Below are 24,942 nucleotides of genomic sequence, written 5' to 3' on the forward strand. Positions count from 1 at the left end.
GACACATACCAAAAGGTAGAGACTAAAAATAATCTGCATTCATTACTACTTGAATGGCATGAATTGTTTATCAAGGTGTTTTTGTTGTTGTTGTTTGTTTTTGTTTTTTTGAGACAGGGTCTGTTTCTCCCAGGCCAGAGTGCAGTGGCACGAACATGGCTCACTGCAGCCTTGACCTCCTGCCTAAGCAATCCTCCCACCTCAGCCTCCTGAGTAGCTGGGACTGCAGGCACGCTTCATCATGTCCAGCTAATTTTTTAAAAATTTATTTTTTTGTAGAGATGGTGTTTCCCTATGTTGCCCAGGCTGGTCTTGAACTCCTGGGCTCAAGCGATCTGCCCACCTTGGCGTCCCAAAGTGCTGGAACTACAGGTGTGAGCCACTGCACCTGGCCTCATAAAGTTTTAAGTAATTCACAGCCAGCTTATTGCTACAATTAAGTGAATTAAGGGTGAAGATTACAGAAACTCCTAAGACATTTGTGGCTTCATCCCCAATTACACCTTTTTTTTCAAATAAGCTTTATGAAAATGCAGAAGTCTGAAAGAAGGCAGTAGAACAAAGACAATTTAGCAAATATCTTATGCCAATAGAAAGCATTTCTTAGACAATTCCTGTTACAACATGATAACAGTTTCATAAACTGTTAAAAACTCCTTTAAAAATTTTATTTCCTTAGAATTGGCAAAACATCTGTACTTAATTCCTAATCAAATGTCCACTACAAAAAGAAGTATAAAATGCTGTCACCTCCCCAGTGATATAGCCCTACACATAGTTTTTATAACTAGTACATGCAAATGGTATTTTCCCAATAAGATGATTGTTAACTATGGTTCAAAATAATAACACTCACATGAAGTTTATTATACCAGACACTATTCTAAGTAGTTTACATAATTCATCTCATTTAATTGTCGTAAGAATCCTGTAAAGTAGGCACTACTATTATTCTAATTTTACAGATGATGAAACTGAGGCTCACAGGTAATTCTTATCCAGAATTACTTTTCCAAACACTTACTGTTATTCATTAAATATCAAATACCAGCTAATCTAGTCATGTATAAATTCTAATCTCTTTAAATTTACAAAAAATATGGTTAAATATAATCATCAAATTCCAATGCATAGCTTTTGCACTGAATATAAAGTTAGTATTCCTCAATTATGTTACATTTTGTACTGGCAAAGGAAGTAGTAAAATGTCTTATAATTGTTCTTAAAGTGCTTCTGATAGATAGTTTTCCAAATTCTTCATAGAAGAAAAGGCAGATGAAAATGGGACAAATTCCACCTCTCTACCCACTCCAGATATCTGTTTTTATTCTTCAAAATCTTTTGCATCATACCAAATTACTCCTTGAAAAAACAACTCTGGGCCTGGCGCAGTGGCTCACACCTGTAATCCCAGTGCTTTGGGAGGCTGAAGTGGCCTAAGAATCACTTGAGGCCAGGAGTTCATGACCAGCCTTGACAAAATAACAAGACTCCATCTCTACAAAAGATAAAAATAAAAATCAGCTAAGCATGGTGGTATGTGCCTGTAGTCCTAGCTACTTGGGACGCTGAAGTGGGAGGATGACTTAAGCCCAGGAGTTCAAGGCTTGCAGTGAGCTATGCTCAAGCCACTGCAGTCCAGCCTGGGCGACAGAGCAAAGACCCTGTCTCTAAAATAAAGAAAAAGAAAAACAACTCGGATGATGGACACTATTTGGATAAACTGATGGTTCCCAGGGCAGAGGAATGACTTTGTAGCAGGCTCAGGGGGGATGTCTCCTGGAAGTCACCCAAAATGCTCTAGGTTAATCTATCCAAATCTACTCCATCCATGTATCAAGGCCCAATTCCTGTCCTCCAAGAGGACAGCCCACAAGGACTCTCTCTTCCCTAATTTCTGAAGGTGGATGCCACACAATCTCAGCTTTCTTATGTCATGATGCTAATCTTAACTCTCTTGGGCTTATCTCCCCAACCAGGTTGTGGGTGTTTTTTGTCACCATCTGCTCTGAGTACCTAGCACAGTACTGAACAGACACTGTAAAAAGTCACTAAGCACTTGTTTCACTAAGCATTCTGGCTCAATACATACATTTGCACTGGTTGTGGAGAGAATCTCCCGCACAAGTGACTCACTCTTTGGCAATGGGGAAAACAGCTTTTCCATGAGCACTTAGTTGTTTGTCCACAAGCCACATGGTAAAAATATCCCATCCAGGCCATTTCCATTTGGTCAAATGTATATAAACCAGAATGGGATTACTGCTTTCTTCATTCTGAAGCAAAAATGGCTTTTTGCATCTTCACTATGGTTTACACTTTCTCATTACGTGACTCTATTTATTTCTCTTTGATTCTGCTTATTTCTCCATGTGACTCTTTAACACAAATACTTTAATTCGGTGTCACCCTAGACCTAAAGTAGTTCTAATTACAAATGTGGCCAGAAGTTATGGCCACAAAATGTAGTAAAATGCTTGCTGAATCCAAACTGCTTGCATCTCCACTCCTAAGGTCGGAGTAAGTCAGTGGCCAAACAAGTACTGCAAATTATAAAGAGCTAACTCCTTTGGGTCATTCAAAATCGTGAAAAGGACTGCCTTGGTAGGTGGAGAGGTTATCATCATTAAAGGTCTTTACAGAGAGGCTTAAGGGCCATATTTTAGGAGAGGCTGAAAGAAGCAAACCAGTCCAGAAAGGGATGGGGCTAGCTAGGTAACATCCCTTCCAACTTGAAAACTCCAGAAAGTTGAACTTGTCACAAAGCAGAGAACAGCACTTAAACAGGCCTGAAAAATTCTATAGTTCCCCATAGCACTCCTCAGTACTATCTGCATATGGGCCCCTGAGTGAGTTACTGGTCATGTCATTATCAAAGACAGGTATGATGAAGAGACAGAGCTCAGGTGCTACATCACTCATTAACTCAACAAGAATCATAAAGGTTTACTGAAAAGATAAAATATTGTATGCATCAATACAGTTGTATCATACATTGCATTATCAAGGACTATTCAAAGTTATGATGGTATTTTACAGAGCTTCAGAATCCCAAGTCCTTTTGCTCCTTTGTTCAGACTGATGAGGAAGAGACTGGACTATAAAAAAAAAAAAAAATCAGTTCTGCAGGGCACGGTGGCTCACACCTGTAATCCCAGCACTTTGGGAGGCCCAGGCAGGTGGATCACTTGAGGTCAGGAGTTCGAGGCCAGCCGGGCCAACATAGTGAAACCCCCGTCTCTACCAAAAATACAAAAATTAGCCAAGCGTGGTGGCAGGCACCTGTACTCCCAGCTACTTGGGAGGCTGAGGCAGGAGAATTGCTTGAACCTGGGAGGCGGAAGTTGCAGTGTGCTGAGATCACGCCACTGCACTCCAGCCTGGGCGACAGAGGGAGACTCCGTTTCAAAAAAAAAAATCCGTTCCTAGTACAAATTCACACGGAGATTTTTGGAGCACATCCAATTTCAATAGCGAATAAAAAAGTACACCAGCATAGTAGAAATGAATATATATATGAGATTAGGAGAGCAAGTATCCTAGTGTAAGTAAACTGGCGGTCACAGTATCTGTGTTTTTTTCCCTAAAAGTTCAGATTGAAAGAAGTCTCACAATCCGAGACCCCTGATTGTTTAAAGGTCTCCAGGCATCGGGTCATGTCTCCCAAAGCCTTACTACACGGTCTTGCTTTCTGGGTGGTTTTCCCAATTTGTGACAAGAACTTGTTTGTAATTTCCCATAGTTGTCAGAGGTTTTAGGTCCTTGCCCAGAAACGGATTTTCTACAGAATCCATCTCGAGTTCCTGAGTTTGCTTCTCGGGCTTTACCTACTGTTCAGGATTCCTCTTCATAGGGAAGGGTGGTGCGAGGCAACAGAAAGGAAAGGAGTTCGGGGACTTTGATGGGCAGGGGGCAGAAAAGGGGGGCGTCGACGCTCTACGAGTGATCAAGACTCCCGATTTTGAAGGGAAGGACAGCCCCACAGTAGCTAAAGCCCCGCTCCAGGAAGCTGCAGCGGGAAGAACAGGTCTTCTAGCTCTCGGTCCCCAAACCTGGAGGCTGCCCAGGACCCCCCAACCTCACAGGCACCCGAGCTCCAGACCTTAGCGACAGCCGCCCTCTGTTCTGAGGCCAGCCTGAGGCGCCCGGCGTTCCCACCCCCAACCCGAACTCACAGCCGGTCTCCTTCTTGATCTCCTCGAGCTCTTCGTCCCGCAGTAACGTGGAGGCCCGAGAACCCATCGCCGTGCCGGGAGCTCCTCCGGGAGCAGCGGCGCCAGAAGAGACGGCGACAGGAGGGAAGGAGGGAGGGAAGGAAGGGCTAGGGGTCAAGAAGGGAGAGGGCAGTGTTTCCACTGCGGACCCGGGAGGGAACGCAGGGGTGGTGCGCTGGGGAGGGCGGCCCCGAGGACCCGCCAATCAGGCGCGAGGCAGCGCCCGGCTCAGAAGCAGACGTCAGCGTTCGAGTTCCAGCCCCGAATGAATCAGCCCAGCTCCAGCCCAAGTCCTGCTGAAGACGGACCCCGCCCCCGGAACCGCAACTGCCACCGGCCTTAAAGGGGCGATGCCACTCGGTCGCTAACGACGCAATTAAAAGGGCAACTTCATTGACCAACAGTTTTACAACAAACTAACCTGCGGCAGGCAGCGTAGCCTACGTTTTCTCACAGGAATAGAACACTAGGAATCCTACTCGATAGGTGGCACGGATTGCGGAGAGAAACTTCGCGTAGGGGGGAACCCTAGGGTGTGCCCCTCGGGGACTGCACGCGCTCATCTTTCCTGGCTGCCGTCCCCCTCCCGGCCGCAGGGGGCGCTGGGGAGCCGGCCTCGGGGCCGCGTGCTGATTGGCTCCTCGGGAAACAGACGAGACTGGACGTTGGGCCAGGCGGGCGTTGCCTCTGCGACGTGGGTTCCCGGCGTCGCGGACGTTTCTCCAGGTTTTCAGCCTGTGATTTGATAACCGCCGCCGGGTGGCGTGGAGCGTCCCGAGACTTCTTCCTTCATTGCAGCCCCTCTTCTTTTAGTTCTAGACTGAAGTTGGAGGAACTCACCACTTGGCTGAAATTAGGATCCAGATTTCCCAAACTTGCTTCGGAGGAAAAAGCCCTAACGATGGAGGACAGTGAATTCCTAGCTTATGGTCCGCCATTTATTTGAAGTTCCTTATTTTGTCTTAAAAATGAGAAATTTTGCATTTTATTCTCATGGTGTATTGTTTGTTTTGATTAAAAAGGTAGGCCGGGCGTAGTGGCTCACACCTGTAATCCCAGCACTTTGGGAGGCCGAGGCGGGCAGATCACCTGAGGTCGGGAGTTCGAGACCAGCCTGACCAATACGGAGAAACCCCTTCTCTACTAAAAATACAAAATTAGCCGGGTGTGGTGGCACATGCCTGTAATCCCAGCTACTCGGGAGGCTGAGGCAGGAGAATCGCTTGAACCCAGGAGGCGGAGGTTGCAGTGAGCCGAGATCGCGGCATTGCTCTCCAGCCTGGGTGACAGAGCAGGACTCCGTCTCAAAAAAAGAAAAAAAAAAAAAAAGTAAAAGCCACCCATTAAATTAGTGCCTACTTTCAGGCGAATCAGTTCTTACTGCTTCACCTGCCTTACCCCTTCACACCTGTTTGGTTAGAACACATATAAGATATGGAAGAACCGAATTCTGACCGCTGTTAGTACCTAAGTACCAGGATATTTTTGTCTGAGCAAGCTTTCCCAGGTCAACTTAGGTTACTAGTTTTAAATGTTACCTAAGGCTTTACAGCTTAGCCTGAGGCCCCACACGTTCCTTGCAAGCTGAGGTTCTGGTTTGAAGAACTAGAGTTTTGTTTGTTTGAGACGGAGTTTTTGCTCTTGTTGCCCAGGCTGAAGTGCAAAGGCACCATCTCAGCTCACCGAAACTAACGCCTCCCGGTTTCAAGCAATTCTCCTGCCTCAGCCTCCCGAGTAACTGGGGTTACAGGCCTATGCGTCACCAGGTCCAGCTAATTTTGTATTTTTAGTAGAGACAGGGCTTCTCCATGTTGGTCAGGCTGGTCTCCAACTCAGGAGATCCGCCCGCTTCGGCCTCCCAAAGTGCTGTGATTACAGGCGTGAGCCACCGCACCTGGCTTGTTTTTTTTTTTGCGACAGAGTCCCGGGCTGGAGTGCAATGGCCTGATCACTGTGCAATTTCGGCTCACTGGAATCTCCAGGCGGGTTCAAGGAATTATCATGCCTCAGCCTCCTGAGTAGCTGGGATTACAGGCGCGTGCCACCACGCCCAGCTAATTTTTGTATTTTTGGTAGAGACAGGGTTTCACCATATTGGCTAGGCGGGTCTCAAACTCCAGAACTCAGGTGATCCACCTGCCTCGGCCTCCCAAAGTGTTGGGATTACAGGTGTGAGTCACCGTGCCCGGCCTTAGAGTTATTTTTATGATTGGTGTGCACTTGTCTAACCTAGTGATGTTGTCGTTTATATTCAGTAACATTTTGGATATGCCCATGTAAGAGCTAAATCACTGGAGCTGCTTTGTATGTTGGAATATGGGTGTGATAGGAAAATTTTGTCAGCCCCATGAATGTCCCTTTTCTCAGTCAGCCTTGAAGCCCATCTCTTGATGCTGACCTTACTTTTTTCCTTCCTAATCTTGAATCTTACCGTTTGCAGCTGTCTCCAGTCAAAGCTTTCTTTGCTTCATGTTAGTGTTTTTTTCTGACTTTAATTTTTTTTTCTTTAATGTTTCTCTAATTCTCTTATTTTCCAGGCGTTTCACAAATTTTTCTTTCTTGGGTACCTCTTAAAAGTATAAATTGCTTGAACCCGGGAGGCAGAGGTTGCAGTGAGCCGAGATAGAGCTACTGCACTCCAGCCTGGCGACAGAGTGAGGCTCCATCTCAAAAATAAAATAAAAATAATGTTTGCCTCTATTAAGGGCTGTTTTTTTTTTCAGTTTTATGTATTTTTCTTTAAAAAAATCTCCTTTTGCTTGTTGGATTAACTTAAAGAATGGTTTTTCTTGGCCGGGCACGGTGGCTCAAGCCTGTAATCCCAGCACTTTGGGAGGCCGAGGCGGGCGGATCACGAGGTCAGGAGATCGAGACCATCCTGGCGAACACGGTGAAACCCCGTCTCTACTAAAAATACAAAAAATTGGCCGGGCGTGTTGGCAGGCGCCTGTAGTCCCAGCTACTCGGGAGGCTGAGGCAGGAGAATGGCGTGAACCCGGGAGGCGGAGCTTGCAGTGAGCCGAGATCGCGCCACTGCACTCCAGCAGCCTGGGGGACAGAGCAAGACTCCGTCTAAAAAAAAAAAAAAAAAAGAAAAAAAAAGAATGGTTTTTCTTAGACTCTCTGATGACTTGTTTTATGTTCTGTCTGGATGCGTAACACTTGGTCTTGCACTAAACTACAAACATCCTACCCTAGAGGCCTGGTCTTAGTTCAGATTGCATTACCTTCTAGCTGTGTGACTTTGGGCAGGTGTCTTAACCTTCTAAACTTCAGTTTCTTCATTTGTAAATTAGGTTATGGTTGTTGTATCAAGTAATATTTGTTTAAGCACTTGATAGACCTTAAAATGTAAAAATGTAGGTTATTTATTTGACTGAAAATTGTATATAACATCTCACCTTCTTCCTAGTTGACTTAGGCTCTAGTTATTTCATCAGTGTTTTTATGGTTAAATTGCAAAATTCACTGGTTGAATTTTCCTAGTGTGGCAAAAGTATGCAGCTTTTAAATTTAAAAATCTAGGCCGGGCGCGGTGGCTCACGCTTGTAATCCCAGCACTTTGGGAGGCCGAGGCGGGTGGATCACGAGGTCAGGAGATCGAGACCACTGTGAAACCCCGTCTCTACTAAAAATACAAAAAAATTAGCCGGGCGTGGTGGCGGGCGCCTGTAGTCCCAGCTACTCGGAGAGGCTGAGGCAGGAGAATGGCGTGAACCCGGGAGGCGGAGCTTGCAGTGAGCCGAGATTGCGCCACTGCACTCCAGCCTGGGTGCCCGGGTGACACAGCGAGACTCTGTCTCAAAAATAAATAAATAAATAAATAAATAAATAAATAAATAAATAAATAAATTTAAAAATCTATGGAATATTTCTCTAAGTTTCTAAATACAAGGACATCTAAATAACGGAATAGTTCTAAAATAACTTTAAAAAAATTACTGTATTATGGTAAAGAATGTAAGAGTACCTGCTTCTTTTGTTTTGTTTTGTTTTGTTTTTTGAGACAGTTTCACTCTTGTCTCCCAGGCTGGAGTGCAATGGCACGATCTTGGCTCACTGCAACCTCCACCTCCTGGGTTCAAGTGATTCTCCTGCCTCAGCCTCCTGAGTAGCTAGGATTACAGGCGTACGTCACTACAGCTGGCTAATTTTTGTGTTTTTAATAGAGACGGGGTTTCATCATGTTGGTCAGGCTGGTCTCGAACTCCTGACCTCAGATGATCTGCCCGTCTTGGCCTCCCAAAGTGCTAGGATTACTGGCATGAGCCACTGAACCCAGTGGTGAGTACCCACTATGAATAATATTTCTTAGTACATTTTTTCTTTACTTTGTACATTTCTATATGGTTGTAATGTTTTTTTTTGTTTTTTTTTTTTTGAGACAGAGTGTTGCTCTGCCGCCTAGGCTAGAGTGCAGTGGCACGATCTCTAAATCTTGGCTCACTGCAACCTCTGCCTCCCAGGTTCAAGTGATTCTCCTGCCTCAGCCTTCCTGAATAGCTGGGATTACAGGCATGTGCCACCACGCCCGGCTAATTTTGTATTTTTAGTAAAGATGGGGTTTCTCCATGTTGGTCAGGCTGGTCTTGAACTCCCAACCTCAGATGATCCGCCCGCCTCGGCCTCCCAAAGTGGTGGGATTACAGGCATGAGCCACCGCGCCCGGCCAATTTGGCTTTTATTTTAAAATACCTTTAGCATTGAACTGTCATAGGACAGAAAATTTTTAAAAAGTGGAACATTTCAACTACCTAGACATAAAAATTAATAGGATAGCATAGACCCAAGTTATGGGAAACAGTCTCTAAAATTCAATTCATTCAATACAAGTTGAAAGAAAAGTTCTTTTCCCAATGTACCACTATTGTCCTACTTGCCTTGATTTCCTTTAATTCCTAAGTAAAGGGTAAATTTAGTTGCTTTACTTAAAATTATCAGCTTCAGTTTTGGTAAAAATTACCATGCCCTTAAATTCTCAACCACAATTATAAAAAATAGGAGCTCAGGTAGTTATGCTGCCCTAAACAATTTATTGCAACATGTATTGGCACATATTTCTATGTATGTCCATTTTTTTTATTTGCTCTTTTCATTTTTTTGTTATAATGATGTATAAATGTGCCGTTAAAAAGCCTCTAAATGTTCTGCTTCTTCCATTTAGCTAAGGAAGGAAAGATGATATCATGCCCATTTTATAAACAAAGAAGCCAAGCCTAATTTGCCCAATTTCTTATAGTTTTCAGTTTCCTATGTATGAGAGTTGGTGCTTGCAATGATCCTTTTCTCATCGTTCCAAAAAGATGAACAAAACTGAATTATTCAGATTTTATTCTTGTCCATTACAGATACAGGGAAAGGGAAAATAACTTTACTCCCAAAAAATCCTTTAAAATTCATAGATCTCTTTATTAATTTTCAAGTGTTTGGATGCTTAAAGAAGATTATTTGAAGACGGCTTTTGGAATCAATTAGCATGGACCCCAGCAGTGACTACCATTTCCTCAGCCAGATTTTGTGGAAGAGGGTGAAACTCACATTGCTCTGTGGCGTCTTCGAGGGTGTGCTTCAGCATGTTGACCCTAATAAGACTGTTGTCCTGAAGAAAGGTCTTGTTCTATTTCTCATAATGTTCAGCCTTTTAAGAGATTAGTGATTGAGTTTCACTGGGCTCCATTAGTGATTGGGAGGGTGGCATTATTCCTATTTTAGGGAAAGTGTGGGAGGAAGGTTAGAATATTGTTTTCCCAAACAGAACAATGTGACTGCATATGCTGGTTTGTCCCTACTTTTTTTTTTGAGACGGAGTCTCGCTCTGTCGTCCAGGCTGGAGTGCAGTGACGCGATCATGGCTCACTGCAAGCTCCACCTCCCGGGTTCACACCATTCTCCTGCCTCAGCCTCTCCGAGTAGCTGGGACTACATGTGCCCGCCACCACGCCCGACTAATTTTTTTGTATTTTTAGTAGAGATGGGGTTCCACCGTGTTAGCCAGGATGGTCTTGATCTCCTGGCCTTGTGATCTGCCTGCCTCGGCCTCCCAAAGTGCTGGGATTACAGGCGTGAGCCACCATGCTGGGCCTGGTTTGTCATGATAGCAGGAATTTTGACATGATAGCAGGAATTTTCTTTTGACATGATAGCAGGAATTTTCTTTTTTTTTTTTTTTTTTGAGATGGAGTCTCGCTCTGTCGCCCAGGCTGGAGTGCAGTGGTGCAATCTCGGCTCACTGCAAGCTCTGCCTTCCGGGTTCATGCCATTCTTCTGCCTCTCAGCCTCTCCGAGGAGCTGGGACTACAAGCGCCCGCCACCACGCCTGGGTAATTTTTTTGTATTTTTAGTAGAGACGGGGTTTCACTGTGGTCTCGATCTCCTGACCTCGTGATCCGCCCGCCTCGGCCTCCCAAAGTGCTGGGATTACAAGCGTGAGCCACCGCGCCCGGCGTTACTGGAAAATTAAGCGTAGGGAAATAGCATGATGCCTGGCTCAGAGTGGGTGCTCAATATGGTAGCTCTAGGTAATTAGTAGGAAAAGAACTAAACATGATGTCCTATAACTAAAGAAAGAAGAGAAGGCTGGGCATGGTGACTCACACCTGTAATCCCAGTACTTTGGGAGGCTGAGGTGGGAGGATCACTTGAGGCCAGGAGTTAAAAAGAAGTGAGAGAACAGTATTGTCAAAGGTTGCAGAAAAGTCAAGGAAGATAAGGTTGCAAAACATTTTTTTGGATGTGACAAATAAGTAGTTGGTGATCTTTGACCCTGGTAGGAATATATTCAGTGGAATAGTGAGGATGGAACTCAATTATTTGGATTGCTGAGAGGTGTGGAAAAAGACAGCTGCTATGAACACTTCCATCTAGGAAAACGGCAGAACATTGTGGACATGGCATCTCACCTTCTCCTAACTCCCTTATCTCCTCATAGGAGAGCCAGGATTTGGATCGTTGTCCTTGATAGTACTTTTGAGTGTGTAGCATGACATGAAGCAGGGTGTGGACACTAGAAGTTGTGGGCTGCCTTGGCCAGGTGCAGTGGCTCACATCTGTAATCCCAGCACTTTGGGAGGCCGAGGCAAGCGGATCACGAGGTCAGGAGATCGAGCCCATCCTGGCTAACACGGTGAAACCCCATCTCTACTAAAATATAAAACATGGTGGCTCGTGCCTATAGTCTGAGCTACTCGGGAGGCTGAGGCAGGAGAATCGCTTGAACCTGGGAGGCGGAAGTTGCAGTGAGCCGAGATCGCACTACAGCACTGCAGCCTGCACGACAGAACGAGACTCCATCTCAAAAAAAAAAAAAAAAAAAAAAAAAAAAAAGTTGCAGGCTGCCTTAAATTTTTTTTCTGGAGTTAAGTGGAGTAAAAATAAATAGAAATATAATTAATAGACAGTTCTTAACCCCAAAGGCCTTAGAATATTCTCAGGAGAATTTTAAATTCAGTGTACTATCCTTTTTAGTTTCTCCTGGACCTTAATGGGGTTTCCCTTGTTTTTTTATACTACTTGTTTAAAGGTCATAGCTTTGTCATTTATTATTGACTCTTCATTCCTTGGGGGAAGATTTGGAGATTTTTTTGGAGTTTTGTTTTTTCTTAAATACAACTCAGACTTGGGAAATTTTGAGAGGCATCATATTTTCTTAGAGTTTTAGGAAAATATTTTAATTAACTGAATGAATTGTTTTCTGTAACAGTGAAGAATGTGGAGACAGGTCGAAGTGTCCCAGGAGTGAAGTTGTTTTTTGGGCATGAGATTGTGAATGGTGAGACCCCCATGTTCCTTGAAAATGCTAGTACTGAGATTTCATTCCAATATTTGAAATTGTCTTGCCTTAATGTTGCACTTATGGATTCTTAAAGTTGGTATTTGAGAATTGATCCTTCTTACTGCTTCTGTGGGTACTCTATGAGTAAAATAGTCTTATAGAATTATAATCATTTTGGTTTTATTTTTTATTTTTTTTTTTTTTGAGACGGAGTCTCGCTCTGTCGCCCAGGCTGGAGTGCAGTGGCGCAATCTCGGCTCACTGCAAGCTCCACCTCCCGGGTTCACGCCATTCTCCTGCCTCAGCCTCTCCGAGTAGCTGGGACTACAGGCGCCCGCCACCACGCCCGGCTATTTTTTTTTGTATTTTTAGTAGAGACGGGGTTTCACCGTGGTCTCGATCCCCTGACCTCGTGATCCGCCCGCCTCGGCCTCCCAAAGTGCTGGGATTACAAGCGTGAGCCACCGCGCCCGGCCATCATTTTGGTTTTATAATGTCAGGTCTGCTGGTGCTTATCACTAGGGACTCGGACCAGCAGGCAGTTAGGAATGTGAACAGGAAGGGATTGTCTTGCTAAGCAAGCTCCTTAAAATTCACAGTCCATTCACAATTCCTCATCCAAAACCTTGGGGCCAAATGTCTCAGAATCAAGAATTGTTCTGGAATTTTGGAAAATGTAACGGAGTATATACTGTTCATATTACATAACACCTCCAGAAAGTCTGGGCAGTACTCTATAATACAACACATTTCTCCAGAAAAATGGGTGGACAGTCATACTAAGTGGAATAAAATCGGACCATAAATAGCATATCTGGTCAAGCTTTTTCACCAAGAGTTACAACAAAATCTTGGTTTTCAGAGCTTTTCGGATTTTGGAATGGCAGGAAGCAGCCTTATTTTTTATTTCTGCTAGCACAAACCATTTAGCAAGAGTAAGTACAATTGTTTGCCTGAAAGAGTAGCTGTAGAAGCTCATCAGTGTGCTTCATACATATCAAGTAGGATAAGAGAAAGCAAGAAGGACTCAGGAACTTTCTGCTTCTGCCCTTTAAGGAGGAGTACAGATCAGGAGCTGGATAGAAGGGCTGGAGGAATGAGAGCTCTGGGACCTCTTAGGACTGTGCATCTCTCACTCTGGGGCAGATCTGAAGAAAGGAATGAGAGTTTACTACTGCTTGAAAGATTGCTTTGCTTTGTGAGAAAACGAGCATTTAGGAGGAAATGAAAATCTCACCAAATTAATGACTGCCAATCCAGAGCCACTTCAGGGAATACAAGTCTGGACAGCTACCTATTTCTTTCTCATTGAGTACGCTGTCATGAACACTCTGTCCCTTGAATATTCTTTTATAATGGCAGGGATAGTGGTGGTAGTTGGAATTCTTAATTGTGTTTTCACTATCAGCCTTTGAAGTGAAACAGAGCTCTGGATTGGAGAAAGCTAGGCTGTGAATGGGTTTGTAGAGAGAAGTGAAGGAATCACTGCTATCATCTCCCCAACTCAGGAGGCTGATGGCTGACCGGCTTTGTGATCTGTACGCACGGAGTTCATCGACTCCTAAATTCTTCTCCAGGATTTGTCCTTCGTTCATAATTTTTTTTTTTGATACGGATTCTCACTCTGTCGCTAAGGCTGGAGTGCAGTGGTACGATCTTGTCTCACTGCAACCTTTGCCTTTGGGTTTCAAGCAATTCTCCTGCCTCATCCTCCCCAGGAGCTGGGATTACAGGTGTGTGCCACCACACCCAGCTAATTTTTTTGTATTTTTAGTAGAAACGGGGTTTCACCATGTTGGCTAGGTTGGTCTCAAACTCCTGACCTCAAATGATTCGCCCCCCTCGGCCTCCCAAAGTGCTGGGATTACAGGCGTGAGCCACTGCACCCAGCCCAATTTTTGTATTTTTTTGGTAGAGACACAGAGTTTCGCCATGTTGGCCAGGCTGGTCTCGAACTCCTGACCTCAGGTGATCTGCCTGCCTCAGCTTCCCAGAATGCTGGGATTATAAGCTTTGTTCATAATTTTTAAGCGTAAAGGATAGTCATTTCTTTCTTTGCCCTGTGGCCCAATCAACCACGGAGGAGTCTTCCCCAAAAGTACCTTGGGTAAGAATTGTCAAGATGGCCGGGTGCAGTGGCTCACGCTTGTAATCCCAGCACTTTGGGAGGCCGAGGCGGGCAGATCACGAGGTCAGGAGATCGAGACCACAGTGAAACCCCGTCTCTACTAAAAATACAAAAAAAAAAAAAATTAGCCGGGTGTGGTGGCGGGCGCCTGTAGTCCCAGCTACTTGGAGAGGCTGAGGCAGGAGAATGGCGTGAATCTGGGAGGCGGAGCTTGCAGTGAGCCGAGACTGCGCCACTGCACTCCAGCCTGGGCAACAGAGCAAGACTCCGTCTCAAAAAAAAAAAAAAAAGAATTGTCAAGATGAAGGATAATAATGGGTAATCAGCATTTTTCAGTCAATTTTACCTTTTCTCTGCTCCAGATTCAATACTTCTAGATAGTACAGAGAAAAGAGACTTTTGAAACATAGGGGCTTTTTGCTTGAAAAGTACCTAAACGAGGCCAGATGTGGTGGCTCATGCCTGTAATCCCCGCACTTAGGGAGGCTGAGGTGAGCGGATCAAGAGGTCAAGAGATCTAGACCATCCTGGCCACAATGGTGAAACCCCGTCTCTACTAAAAATACAAAAGTTAGCTGTGTGTGGTGGTACATGCCTGTAGTCCCAGGCATGGGATTTGGGAGGCTGAGGCAGGAGTATTGCTTGAACCTGGGAGGTGGAGGTTGCAGTGAGCTGAGATCGCACCCCTGCACTCCAGCCTAGGCGACAGTGCGAGACTTCATCTCACAAAAAAAAAAAAAAAAAGGAAAACCCTCAAACAGCACCCATGTGAGGGAAGGTGCATTAGGATTGGGATGAGTGGGAAAGAAATCTCTAGAACTAACTTGAATGACCACAAAGGTACCCTAGAACAAAAAGGGTGAAGGGGTTGTATAGAAAGGTTCCTAATCCTTCCAAATAACCAAGAAGCTTTGTAGGGATAGAATGTTGAGAGTCTTTGGTACTTTAGATGGTCTCTTCTGTTGTATTTATTACTGGCCAGTAAAAGCCTCTATGGACTAACATGTCATTTCCAATTATTGTTTGCAGTACATGGTTAAACTAGGGGTGTGTGGGTAGTGGAGTAGTTAATTGACTTCTGATTGGAAACTGTGTTGGAAGCCATTTGGTTATTTTACAGTGGAACTACTAGATGAAGTGGAACAAGGCTCAGTGAGAGCAAAAGCATCTTCTGTTAGGTAAGATGGAATAATTTTCTTAATTATGATGTTTCCCAAATGTGCACATTAGGGTAGAAAGTCTTAACTCTAATTCACCAGCTACTTAATTCCTTCGCATAAGGAAATAGAAATGAGAAGAAATATATAGGTGTTTTCTTCCATTGTTAGATAGCGCCCTCAAGTCAATGTCAGCAGTGGATGAATGGGTCCTCTAGTTGATGAAGGACCACTGTCCTTAACGTTAATGAGTGGCAAAATCTGTTTTTGGTGTCAACAACAAAGAATAAGTTCACCCAAGTGTTGTTTCTTGTAAGGATAGTCTACACGCAGAAAGAACCCAGATGGAGAAAATGAAAGTTGAAGACCTAAGTGTATGTAAGCCTGCTTCTCCTGCCCCTGAAACACCAACTACCTCTCTGCTGAATGACCTCAAGTACAGCCCATCAGGTGAATATAGGGGCTCTGAATTTTCTTTTTTTTTTCTTTTTTTTTTTTGAGATGGAGTTTCGCTCTTGTTGCCCAGGCTGCAGTGCAATGGCGTGATCTCGGCTCACTGCAACCTCCGCCTCCTGGGTTCAAGCAATTATCCTGCCTCTGCCTCCATAGTAGCTGCGATTACAGGCATGCGCCACCACGCCCAGCTAATTTTGTATTTTTAGTAGAGATGGAGTTTCTCCATGTTGATCAGGCTGGTCTCGAACTCCCGACCTCAGGTGATCCACCCGCCTTGGCCTCCAAAAGTGTCGTGATTACAGGCATGAGCCACTGCGCCCAGCCGAGGCTCTGAATTTTCTAGGCTGTCTCTTTTTTTTTTTTTGAACCAAGTCAGTCAAATTCAACTAGACTCTCTTTACTGTTTAGAGTTGATGTAACCCTGAATCAAGATGCTCTACAGAATCCTAAGCTGAGCCATTGCTTCTGAGTTCTGAATTAAGATAAAATATTGTGATTCATTTATTTAATAACTGAGTACATACTGTGTGTGTACTTATAATTATTGGGGCACACTCATTCACTGGGGATTCTGAAGTATGGTATCCCTCCCCTTACTGAGCAGCAAACAGATGCTAAATAAGATAAATAAGTAAAATATATACTGTAATAGTGCCAAATGCTAAGGAGGAAAAAAAAGGAAGAGAAGTAGTATGTAGGGAGGGTGGTTTTGCAGTTTTAGGGTATCCAAGACAAGCCTTGCTGAAATAACATTTGCGTAAAGGCCTGAAGGAGGTTAGGGATCAAGCTTTCAGGATATCTTGGGGAAATGTGCTTTAGGCTGAAAAAAAACAAAAAACAAAAAACAAAGACACTACTGAGATAGGAACGTACCAGGATCTTGAAGGAACAGCAAGGAGATCAGAGCAGCTGGAGCAGGGAGAGAAGCAGTAGATGAGATGGGACCGGTGAGTCAAAGAGGAGTTCGTAGAGCTTTGTGGGGACTTAAAACTTTTTTTTTCTGGAGACAGAGTCTCGCTCTATCCCCCAGGCTGGAGTGCAGTGGCATGATCTTGGTTCACTGCAACCTCCACCTCCCAGGTTCAAGTGATTCTCCTGCCTCAGCCTCCTGAGTAGCTGGGATTACAAGCATGTGCCACCACGCCCGGCTAATTTTTTTTTTTTTTTTTTTTGAGATGGAGTCTTGCTCTGTCACCCAGGCTGGAGTGCAGTGGCACGATCTCGGCTCACTGCAACCTCCACCTCCCAGGTATAAATGATTCTCCTGCCTCATCCTCCTGAGTAGCTGGGACTACAGGCGCGTGCCACTGCGCCTGGCTAATTTTTGTATTTTTAGTAGAGGTGGGTTTTCACCATGTTAGCCAGGCTGATCTCAAACTCCTGACCTTGTGATCCGCCCGCCTCAGCATCCCAAAGTGCTGGGATTACAGGCATGAACCACTGCAACCAACTGGGACTTAAACTTTTACTCTGAAATGAGAGGAGAAGCCGTTGTAGGGTTTTGGGGTTCTTTTTTTTTTTTTCATTAAAAACAAAACAAGGCCAGGCACAGTGGCTCACGCCTGTAATCCCAGCACTTAGGGAGGCCAAGGTGGGAGGATTGCTTGAGGCCAGGGGTTCAAGACCAGCCTGGGCAAAATAGTGGAACCCCATCTCTATAAAAAAAAATAAAATAAGGCCAGGCATGGTGGCTCATGCCTGTAATCCCAGCACTTCAGGGGGCTCAGGTGGGCGGATTGTGCAGACTGCCTGAGCCCAGAAGTTGGTGAAACCCCATTTTTTTTTTTTTTTTTTTTTTTTGACGGTCTGTCCCCAGGTGAGTGCAGTGGGCAAGCTCAGTCATGACTACAGGCGCCCGCCGCCACGCCCGGCTAATTTTTTGTATTTTTAGTAGAGACGGGGTTTCACCGTGGTCTCGATCTTTTGACCTCGTGATCCGCCCGCCTTGGCCTCCCAAAGTGCTGGGATTACAAGCGTGAGCCACCGCGCCCGGCAACCCCATCTCAATTTAAATAAAATATTAAAAAATTTTGGCCAGGCGCCGTGGCTCACGCCTGTAATCCCAGCACTTTGGGAGGTCGAGGCAGGTGGATTGCCTGAGGTCAGGAGTTCGAGACCAGCCTGGCTAACATGGCAAAACCCTGTCTCTACTAAAAATACAAACATTAGCCGGGCCTGGTGGCGGGCGCCTGTAATCCCAGCTACTCAGGAGGCCGAGGCAGGAGAATTGCTTGAAACCAGGAGACAGAGGTTGCAGTGAGCCGAGATTGTGCCATTGTACTCAAGCCTGGGCAACGAGAGCAAAACTCTGTCTAAAAAAAAAAAAAAAAAAAAAAAGTGTATGCCTTGAAATATTCAAGATATAAACCTATGAGGAGGAAACATTACTGGATTATCACAGGACATGTAGACAGTTCAGTTTATAAGATTGTCATTGGTGGGGCTTTTGTTTATTTTCATTTGACAAAGAAGATGTTAATTAGTGTTCACTGTTTGATGGGCTAATGCAGGTGATAATGAAATAACATTAGACATTTGAGTTGCAATACAGTAGGAATATATAAGTATGGCCAAAATTAGTGGGAAGGCTATTCTGTTGCTGAGGAAGAGAAATATATTTAATGCAATCCTTGTCCTGTAGAGAAAGAGGAGGTGACATACACAGTCATTAATCAATTCCAGCAGAAGTTTGGTGCTGCGGTAAGTATTGTCCTCAATCATTACTAGTATTGCCTGTATGTAGGTATCATGTCTGTGTCTCGTAAATTTATTTCTTTATTTATTTTCTTTTTGAGATGGAGTCTCACTCTGTCGCCCAGGCTGGAGTGCAGTGGAGCAATCTCGGCTCACTGCAAGCTCCGTCTCCTGGGTTCACACCCTTCTCCTGCCTCAGCCTCCCGTGTAGCTGGGACTACAGGCGCCCGCCACCACGCCCGGCTAATTTTTTGTATTTTTAGTAGAGACGGGGTTTCACTGTGGTCTCGATCTCCTGACCTCGTGATCCGCCCGCCTCGGCCTCCCAAAGTGCTGGGATTACAAGCGTGAGCCACCGCGCCCAGCCAATACATAGTTTTTTTGACAGGCTTTGTTTACTTAGCATAATGTTTTCAAGGTTCATCCACATTGTAGCTTCTATCAGTATTTCACTTATTTTTATTGCCAAATAATATTCCTTATAAATTAAAAAAAAATTTTTTGAGACGGGGTCTTGCTCTGTCACCCAGATTGGAGTGCAGTGGCACAATCAGAGTTCACTGCAGCCTGGACCTCCTGGGCTCAAGCAATCCTCCCACCTTAGCCTCCCAAGTAGTTGAGACTACAGCATGTGCCACAACACCTAGCTAATTCTTTTATATTTTTTGTAGAGACAACATCTCGTTATGTTGCCTAGGCTGGTCTCAAACTACTGGGCTCAAGCAATCCACCTGCCTCGGCTTCCCAAAGTGCTGGAATTAGAGGTGTAAGCCACCACAGTTAGCCGCCAAATCATATTCTATTGTATGGATATACTACATTTTATTTATCCATTCACCATTTGATGGACATTTGGGTTGTTTCTTCTTTGTGGTTATTGTGAATAATGCTACTATGAACATTCATGGACAAGTTTCTGTGTGGATGATTTTATTTCTCTTGGATAGTTACCTAGGAGTGAAATTGCTAGATCATATGGTAACTCTGTGTTTAACTTTTTTGAGGAATGGCCAGACTTTTTTCCAAAGCTGTTACACTATTTTACATTTATATCAGCAGTCTGTGAGGGTTCCAATTTCTTATTTATTTATTTATTTATTTATTTATTTATTTATTTATTTTTGAGAGGGAGTCTCACTCTGTCGCCCAGGCTGGAGTGCAGTGGCGCCATCTCAGCTCACTGCAAGCTCCGCCTCCTAGGTTCACACCATTCTCCTGCCTCAGCCTCCCGAGTAGCTGGGACTACAGGCGCCCACCACCATGCCCGGCTTATTTTTTTTTTTATATTTCTAGTAGAGACGGGGTTTCACCGTGTTAGCCAGGGTGGTCTCGATCTCCTGACCTCATGATCCGCCCGCCTCAGCCTCCCAAAATGCTGGGACTACAGAAGTAAGCCACCGCGCCCAGCCGTTCCAATTTCTTTACATCCTTGCCAACACTTATCTGTAATTTTGAGTATAGCCATCCTAGTGGGTATGAAGTGGTATCTTATTGTGGTTTTGATTTGCATTTCTGTGATGGCTAATGATGTTGAACATTTCCATGAGCTTACTAGCTGTTTGTATAACTTCTTTGGAGAAATGTCTATTTAGATCCTTTGCCTTTTATTTTTTAAGACAGAGTCTCGCTTGTTAGCCCAGGCTGGAGTGCAGTGGCATGATCTTGGCTCACTGCAACCTCCACCTCCTAGGATCTCTAGCAATCCTCCCACCTCAGCCTCCTGAGTAACTTGGACTATAAGCGTGTACCACCATGCCCAGCTCTTTTTTTTTTTTAAGAGATGAGGTCTTGCTATGTTCCCCAAGCTAGTCTTGAACTCCTGGACTCAAGCAGTCTGTCTTCCTTGGCCTCCCAAAGTACTGGGATTACAGGCGTGAGCCACTGCGCCCAGCCTTAATTTTTGTATTTTGTGTAAAGACAATTTCTCACTATGTTGCCCTGGCTGGTCTCGAACTCCTGGGCTCAAGTAATCTGTCCTCCTCAGCCTCCCTCAGTGCTAGGATTACAGGCATGAGCCACCATGCCCAAACCTTTTCCTATTTTTTAATTGAGTTGAAATAATTATTTTTATCATTGAGTTGTAAGAATTATTTATGTATCAACAGATTCTTTAAAGGGTCCGTGACAACAATAAAAACAAAATGAGGGTAAGAACTTGTGGCCAGGAGTGGTGGCTCACTCTTGGAATAACAGCACTTTTGGAGGCCAAGGCAGGCAGATCACTTGAGCCCAGGAGTTACAGACCAGCCTGGGCAACAAGGCAAACCCACCTCTACAAAAAATACAAAAAATTAGCTGGGCATAGTGGCACAGGTCTGTAGTTCCAGCTACCCGGGAGGCTGAGATGAGAGGATCAGCTAAGCCCTGGAGGTCGAGGCTGCAGGAAGCTAAAGTAGGAGGATAGCTTGAGCCCAGGAGTTCATGCCACAGTGAGCTATGATCTGCACTCCAGCCTGAAGGACAGCGTGAGACTGTCTCAAAAAAACAAAACAAAACAAAAAAACAACAACAAAAAAGCTTTTGCTCTGGAAGTTTGAAGAGGTAATTAGGAATTCTCATCAACAGAGAATGCAGCTTTTGTTGCCAGTTCTGCAGCCATCTGATTGGGAATGAAGCTGAAATTCAGTGCCATTTTCTCATCATTGATGAAAGATACTCAGAATTGAGAACACTTTATGCTCTCTAAAGGGAGATATGTTGCTAGTGTAAATTACTATGCCTTTCTGTTATTGAATAATTTATCTACCTATAAAATGGGGGGAATCTTTTATCATGCAAATATTTTTATGAATTATGGATTAAGGATTATAGAATTGTATAATGAAATAGGGTAAGATTATAGATAATCAAAGGACAAGAGTCTGTACCTGGGGTACCACTCTTTCAGTTTTTTTTGTGTTTTTTTTTTTTTTTACACAGGCTGAAGTGCATCACCATGGCTCACTGCAGCCTCAGCCTCCCAGGCTCAAGTGATCCTCCCACTTTAGCCTCCTGAGTAGCTGGGGCTACACTGCAGGTGTGCACCACCATGCCTGGATAATTTTTTGTATTTTTTGTACAGACACTGTTCTGCCCAGTCTGGTCTGAAACCCTTGGGCTCAAGCGATCCTCCTTCCTCAGCCTCCCAAAGTGCTGGGATTATAGGCATGAGCCACGGTGCCCGGCTGCTATTTCAGTTTTGAGTAATTCGGTGAATCCGAGGCTTTAAGGGACCTGAAGAGTCCTTGTTTCTGTCTTTCTGAGCAGTGGATACTCTGAGACTTAGCCACCACATATATTCCTTTCAGTTGTGGTAAATTGCCCTGTGTTAGGGCATGCCATAGTTTGCATAAGGAATCTTGTCTTAAAGATTATAATTCAGGGCCAGGCTTGGTAGCTCACACCCGTAATCCCAGCATTTTGAGAGGCCAAGGCGGGTAGATCACTTGAGGTCAGGAGTTTGAGACCAGCCTGACCAACATAGCGACACCCTGTCACTACTAAAAATACAAAATTAGCTGGTCGTGGTGGTGCATGCCTGTAATCCCAGCTACTTGGGAGGTTGAGGGAAGAGAATCACTTGATTCTCTTGATCCACCGAGAGGTGGAGGTTGCAGTGAGTCAAGATCGTGCCATTGCACTCCAGCCTGGCAACAAGAGTGAAACTCTGTCTCAATTTAAAAAATAAAAAGAGATTATGATTCTTTCTCTGTAGCATCAGTGGTAACAAAAGGTGTCTGAGTTTTCAACTTTTATTGTCATTTGGGGTCTGAGTGATTTATTTTCCAGCTGTGGAACACTTTTGCTAAAACAGAAAAAAAGAATCAGAAGTATTCAGTGCTGATTGATGTGTGTGTGTAAAACAGACTGTTTTGGATTAATCAAATTTTGTAAGTTTGACAAAGATGATGCACTTTGTTTACTGCTGACCATTGTACTTGTGCCAATCATGATGTTATCATGCCAACATTTATCCCCTGAAAGTTTTTCCTTTCCTTCTTTTTCTTACCAGATACTCCATATCAAGAAGCAGAATGTCCTGAGTGTGGCAGCAGAAGGAGCGAATATGTGTCGCCATGGCAAACTGTGCTGGCTGCAGGTCAAAGATTTTTGAAAACTTTTTATTTTGAAGTAATTATAGAGCCACTAGTAGATTTTTTCTTTCTTTCTTTTTGAAAACTGTATTTTAGAGATGGGGTCTCACTCTGTCACTGAGGCCACAGTGCAGATCATAGCTCACTGCAGCATTGAACTCCTGGGCTCATGCTGTCTATCCTCACTTTAGCCTCCTGAGTAGCTGGGACTACAGATGAGTGTCACCACACCCAGCTTTGTTTTTTTGAGATGGGGTCTTGTTGCGTTGCCCAGGCTGATCTCAAACTCCTCGCCTCATGTAATCCTCTTGCCTTAGCCCCCCTAGTCACTAGGATTACAGGGATAGGCCACTGCACCTGGCTCACTGGTAGATTTATTAATTGTCTTCTTTCTGTCACCCTAGTGTCATTGTTGCATAACTTGTTGGAATGTTCTTCCTTCTCCTGGTACTCACTTTACTCTTTTCAAAAGGAGAGAGCTTCTGTCTCTTTATAGATTCACTTTTTTTTTTTTTAAGCTCAGTAACAAGAATAGGTTCACTGTTAAAGCCATTAGTGCTGTCTCTCGGGCTCTGCCGGAGGTCTTTCCCAGCTCTGTTCTATCACCTTAGTTCTATGAATAGTGTCGTCTCTTTTCATTCTGAGGTGGTAGCTTTCCACAGCAGGTTTCTCACCATGTCATTTTAGTTTCCCTGGACCTGGGAGATACTAGATGAGGATCTCTATTATTACTACTATTATTATTATTATTATTTTGAGACAAAGTCTTGCCCTTGTTGCCCAGGCTGGAGTGTAATGATGCGATCTCAGCTCACCACAACCTCCGCCTCCTGGGTTCAAGCGATTCTCCTGCCTCAGCCTCCTGTGTAGCTGGGACTACAGGCACGTGCCACCACACCTGGCTAATTTTGTGTTTTTAGTAGAGATGGGGTTTCACCATGTTGGCCAGGCTGGTCACAAACTCCTGATCTCAAGTGATCCACCCACCTTGGCCTCCCAAAGTGCTAGGATTACAGGCGTGAGCCACCACCCCTGGCCAATATTTTTTAAAAGTTTGTAGTTAGCCTTGAAGAATAGCTAGAGGGTGGATAGCTTTTGGGGCCCTCTTCCTTTACTTTTTTTTTTTTTTTTTCCAGAGATGAGGTCTCCCTATATTGTCCACGCTGGTCTCAAACTCCTGGTCTCAAGCAATCCTTCTGAGTCAGCCTAACCGCAAAGTGCTGGGGTTACAGGCATGAGCCACTGCAGCTAGCCAAGCTTAGCTTTTAGATGACTAGGTTTGAATTAGCAGCACAAATACAAATTACTTAAAACAACCCTAAACTTCTATCTACCAAAACAAAAGAGAGTAGACTTCTGGTAACACAGGTCTGGGCAGTTCTAGGTTATTTCCTAAATTGTCCCCTTTGGTTTTCTGGGTATCAGAGGAACATGCAGTTGGCTACGGCTGTCCTTTCTTTTTGTTTTCTTTCTTTCTTTCTTTCTTTCTTTCTTTCTTTCTTTCTTTCTTTCTTTCTTTTCTTTTCTTTTCTTTTTTTTTTTTTTTTTTTTTTTTTTTTGAGGCAGGGTCTCGCTCTGTTGCATGGGCTGGAGTGCAGTGACACAATCTTGGTTCACTACAACCTCCGCCTCCCAGGTTCAAGTGATTCTTGTGCCTCAGCCTCCTGAGTAGCTGGGATTACAGGCATGAGCCAACATGCCTGGCTAATTTTTGTCTTTTTAGTAGATATGGGGTTTCACCATGTTGACCAGGCTGGTCTTGAATTCCTGGCCTCAGGTGATCTGCCCACCTCAACCTCCCAAAGTGCTGGGATTACAGGTGTGAGCCACTGTGCCTGGCCTACAGCTGTCCTTTCTGCAACTGGAAGCAAATTAATGGACACGTTTTCCCCAACCAGATCCTTGGGCTTGTGTGTTTAATTTTTTAACTAAAAGCATCATGTGCACTTGTATTAAAAGCAAAAGAAAAAAATCAAATTTAAGAGAAAAAAAATCTCCACTCCACTTCAGAGGCACTACTTTTATTTTTTTATTATTATTATTTTTTGAGATGGAATTTTGCTCTTGTTGCCTGGAGGCTGGAGAGTAGTGGCAGGATCTCGGCTCACCACAACCTCCGCCTCCCGAGTTCAAGCAATTCTCCTGCCTCAGCCCCTCCCGAGTAGCTGAGATTACAGGCATGTGCCACCACGCCCGGCTAATGTATTTTTAGTAGAGACGGGGTTTCTCCATTTTGGTCAGGCTGGTCTCGAACTCCTGACCTCAGGTGATCCACCCGCCTTGGCCTCCCATAGTGCTGGGATCACAGGCATGAGCCACCACACCCTGCCAGAGGCACTACTTTTTTTTGAGATGGAGTTTCGCACTGTCGCCCAGGCTACAGTGCAATGGCACAATCTCGGCTCACTGCAACCTCTGCCTCCTAAGTTCAAGAGATTCTCCTGCCTCA

The 24,942-nt window shown here is 44.5% G+C and overlaps 2 protein-coding genes across 7 annotated transcripts in view; one reads left to right on the top strand and one right to left on the bottom strand.

Annotated features, from left to right (window-relative positions):
- The window catches only part of CHP1 (calcineurin like EF-hand protein 1), a 48,108-nt gene extending 43,634 nt beyond the window's left edge, over positions 1 to 4,474 (bottom strand). The window contains exon 1 of the mRNA XM_032175756.2: positions 4,176 to 4,474. Coding sequence (XP_032031647.1) covers positions 4,176 to 4,242 — 67 coding nt within the window. The 5' untranslated portion in view covers positions 4,243 to 4,474. The remainder of the gene's footprint in view (positions 1 to 4,175) is intronic.
- A 379-nt stretch (positions 4,475 to 4,853) lies between these two features.
- The window catches only part of EXD1 (exonuclease 3'-5' domain containing 1), a 44,285-nt gene continuing 24,196 nt past the window's right edge, over positions 4,854 to 24,942 (top strand). For 2 of the 6 annotated variants that reach the window (XM_032176231.2, XM_058427887.1), the window contains exons 1-7: positions 4,864 to 5,143; positions 9,638 to 9,823; positions 11,914 to 11,982; positions 15,234 to 15,291; positions 15,593 to 15,720; positions 18,368 to 18,426; positions 22,412 to 22,498. In XM_032176231.2, the coding sequence (XP_032032122.1) occupies positions 9,691 to 9,823; positions 11,914 to 11,982; positions 15,234 to 15,291; positions 15,593 to 15,720; positions 18,368 to 18,426; positions 22,412 to 22,498 (534 nt within the window). In that variant the 5' untranslated portion in view covers positions 4,864 to 5,143; positions 9,638 to 9,690. Of the gene's footprint in view, positions 5,144 to 9,637; positions 9,824 to 11,913; positions 11,983 to 15,233; positions 15,292 to 15,587; positions 15,721 to 18,367; positions 18,427 to 22,411; positions 22,499 to 24,942 lie in introns of those variants that run through there. The other 4 variants (XM_058427885.1, XM_058427886.1, XM_058427888.1 and 1 more) reach the window with 4 other exon arrangements.

The sequence above is a fragment of the Hylobates moloch genome, unplaced genomic scaffold, assembly GCF_009828535.3.
Source record: "Hylobates moloch isolate HMO894 unplaced genomic scaffold, HMol_V3 SCAFFOLD_14, whole genome shotgun sequence".
Taxonomy (NCBI): Eukaryota; Metazoa; Chordata; class Mammalia; order Primates; family Hylobatidae; genus Hylobates; species Hylobates moloch.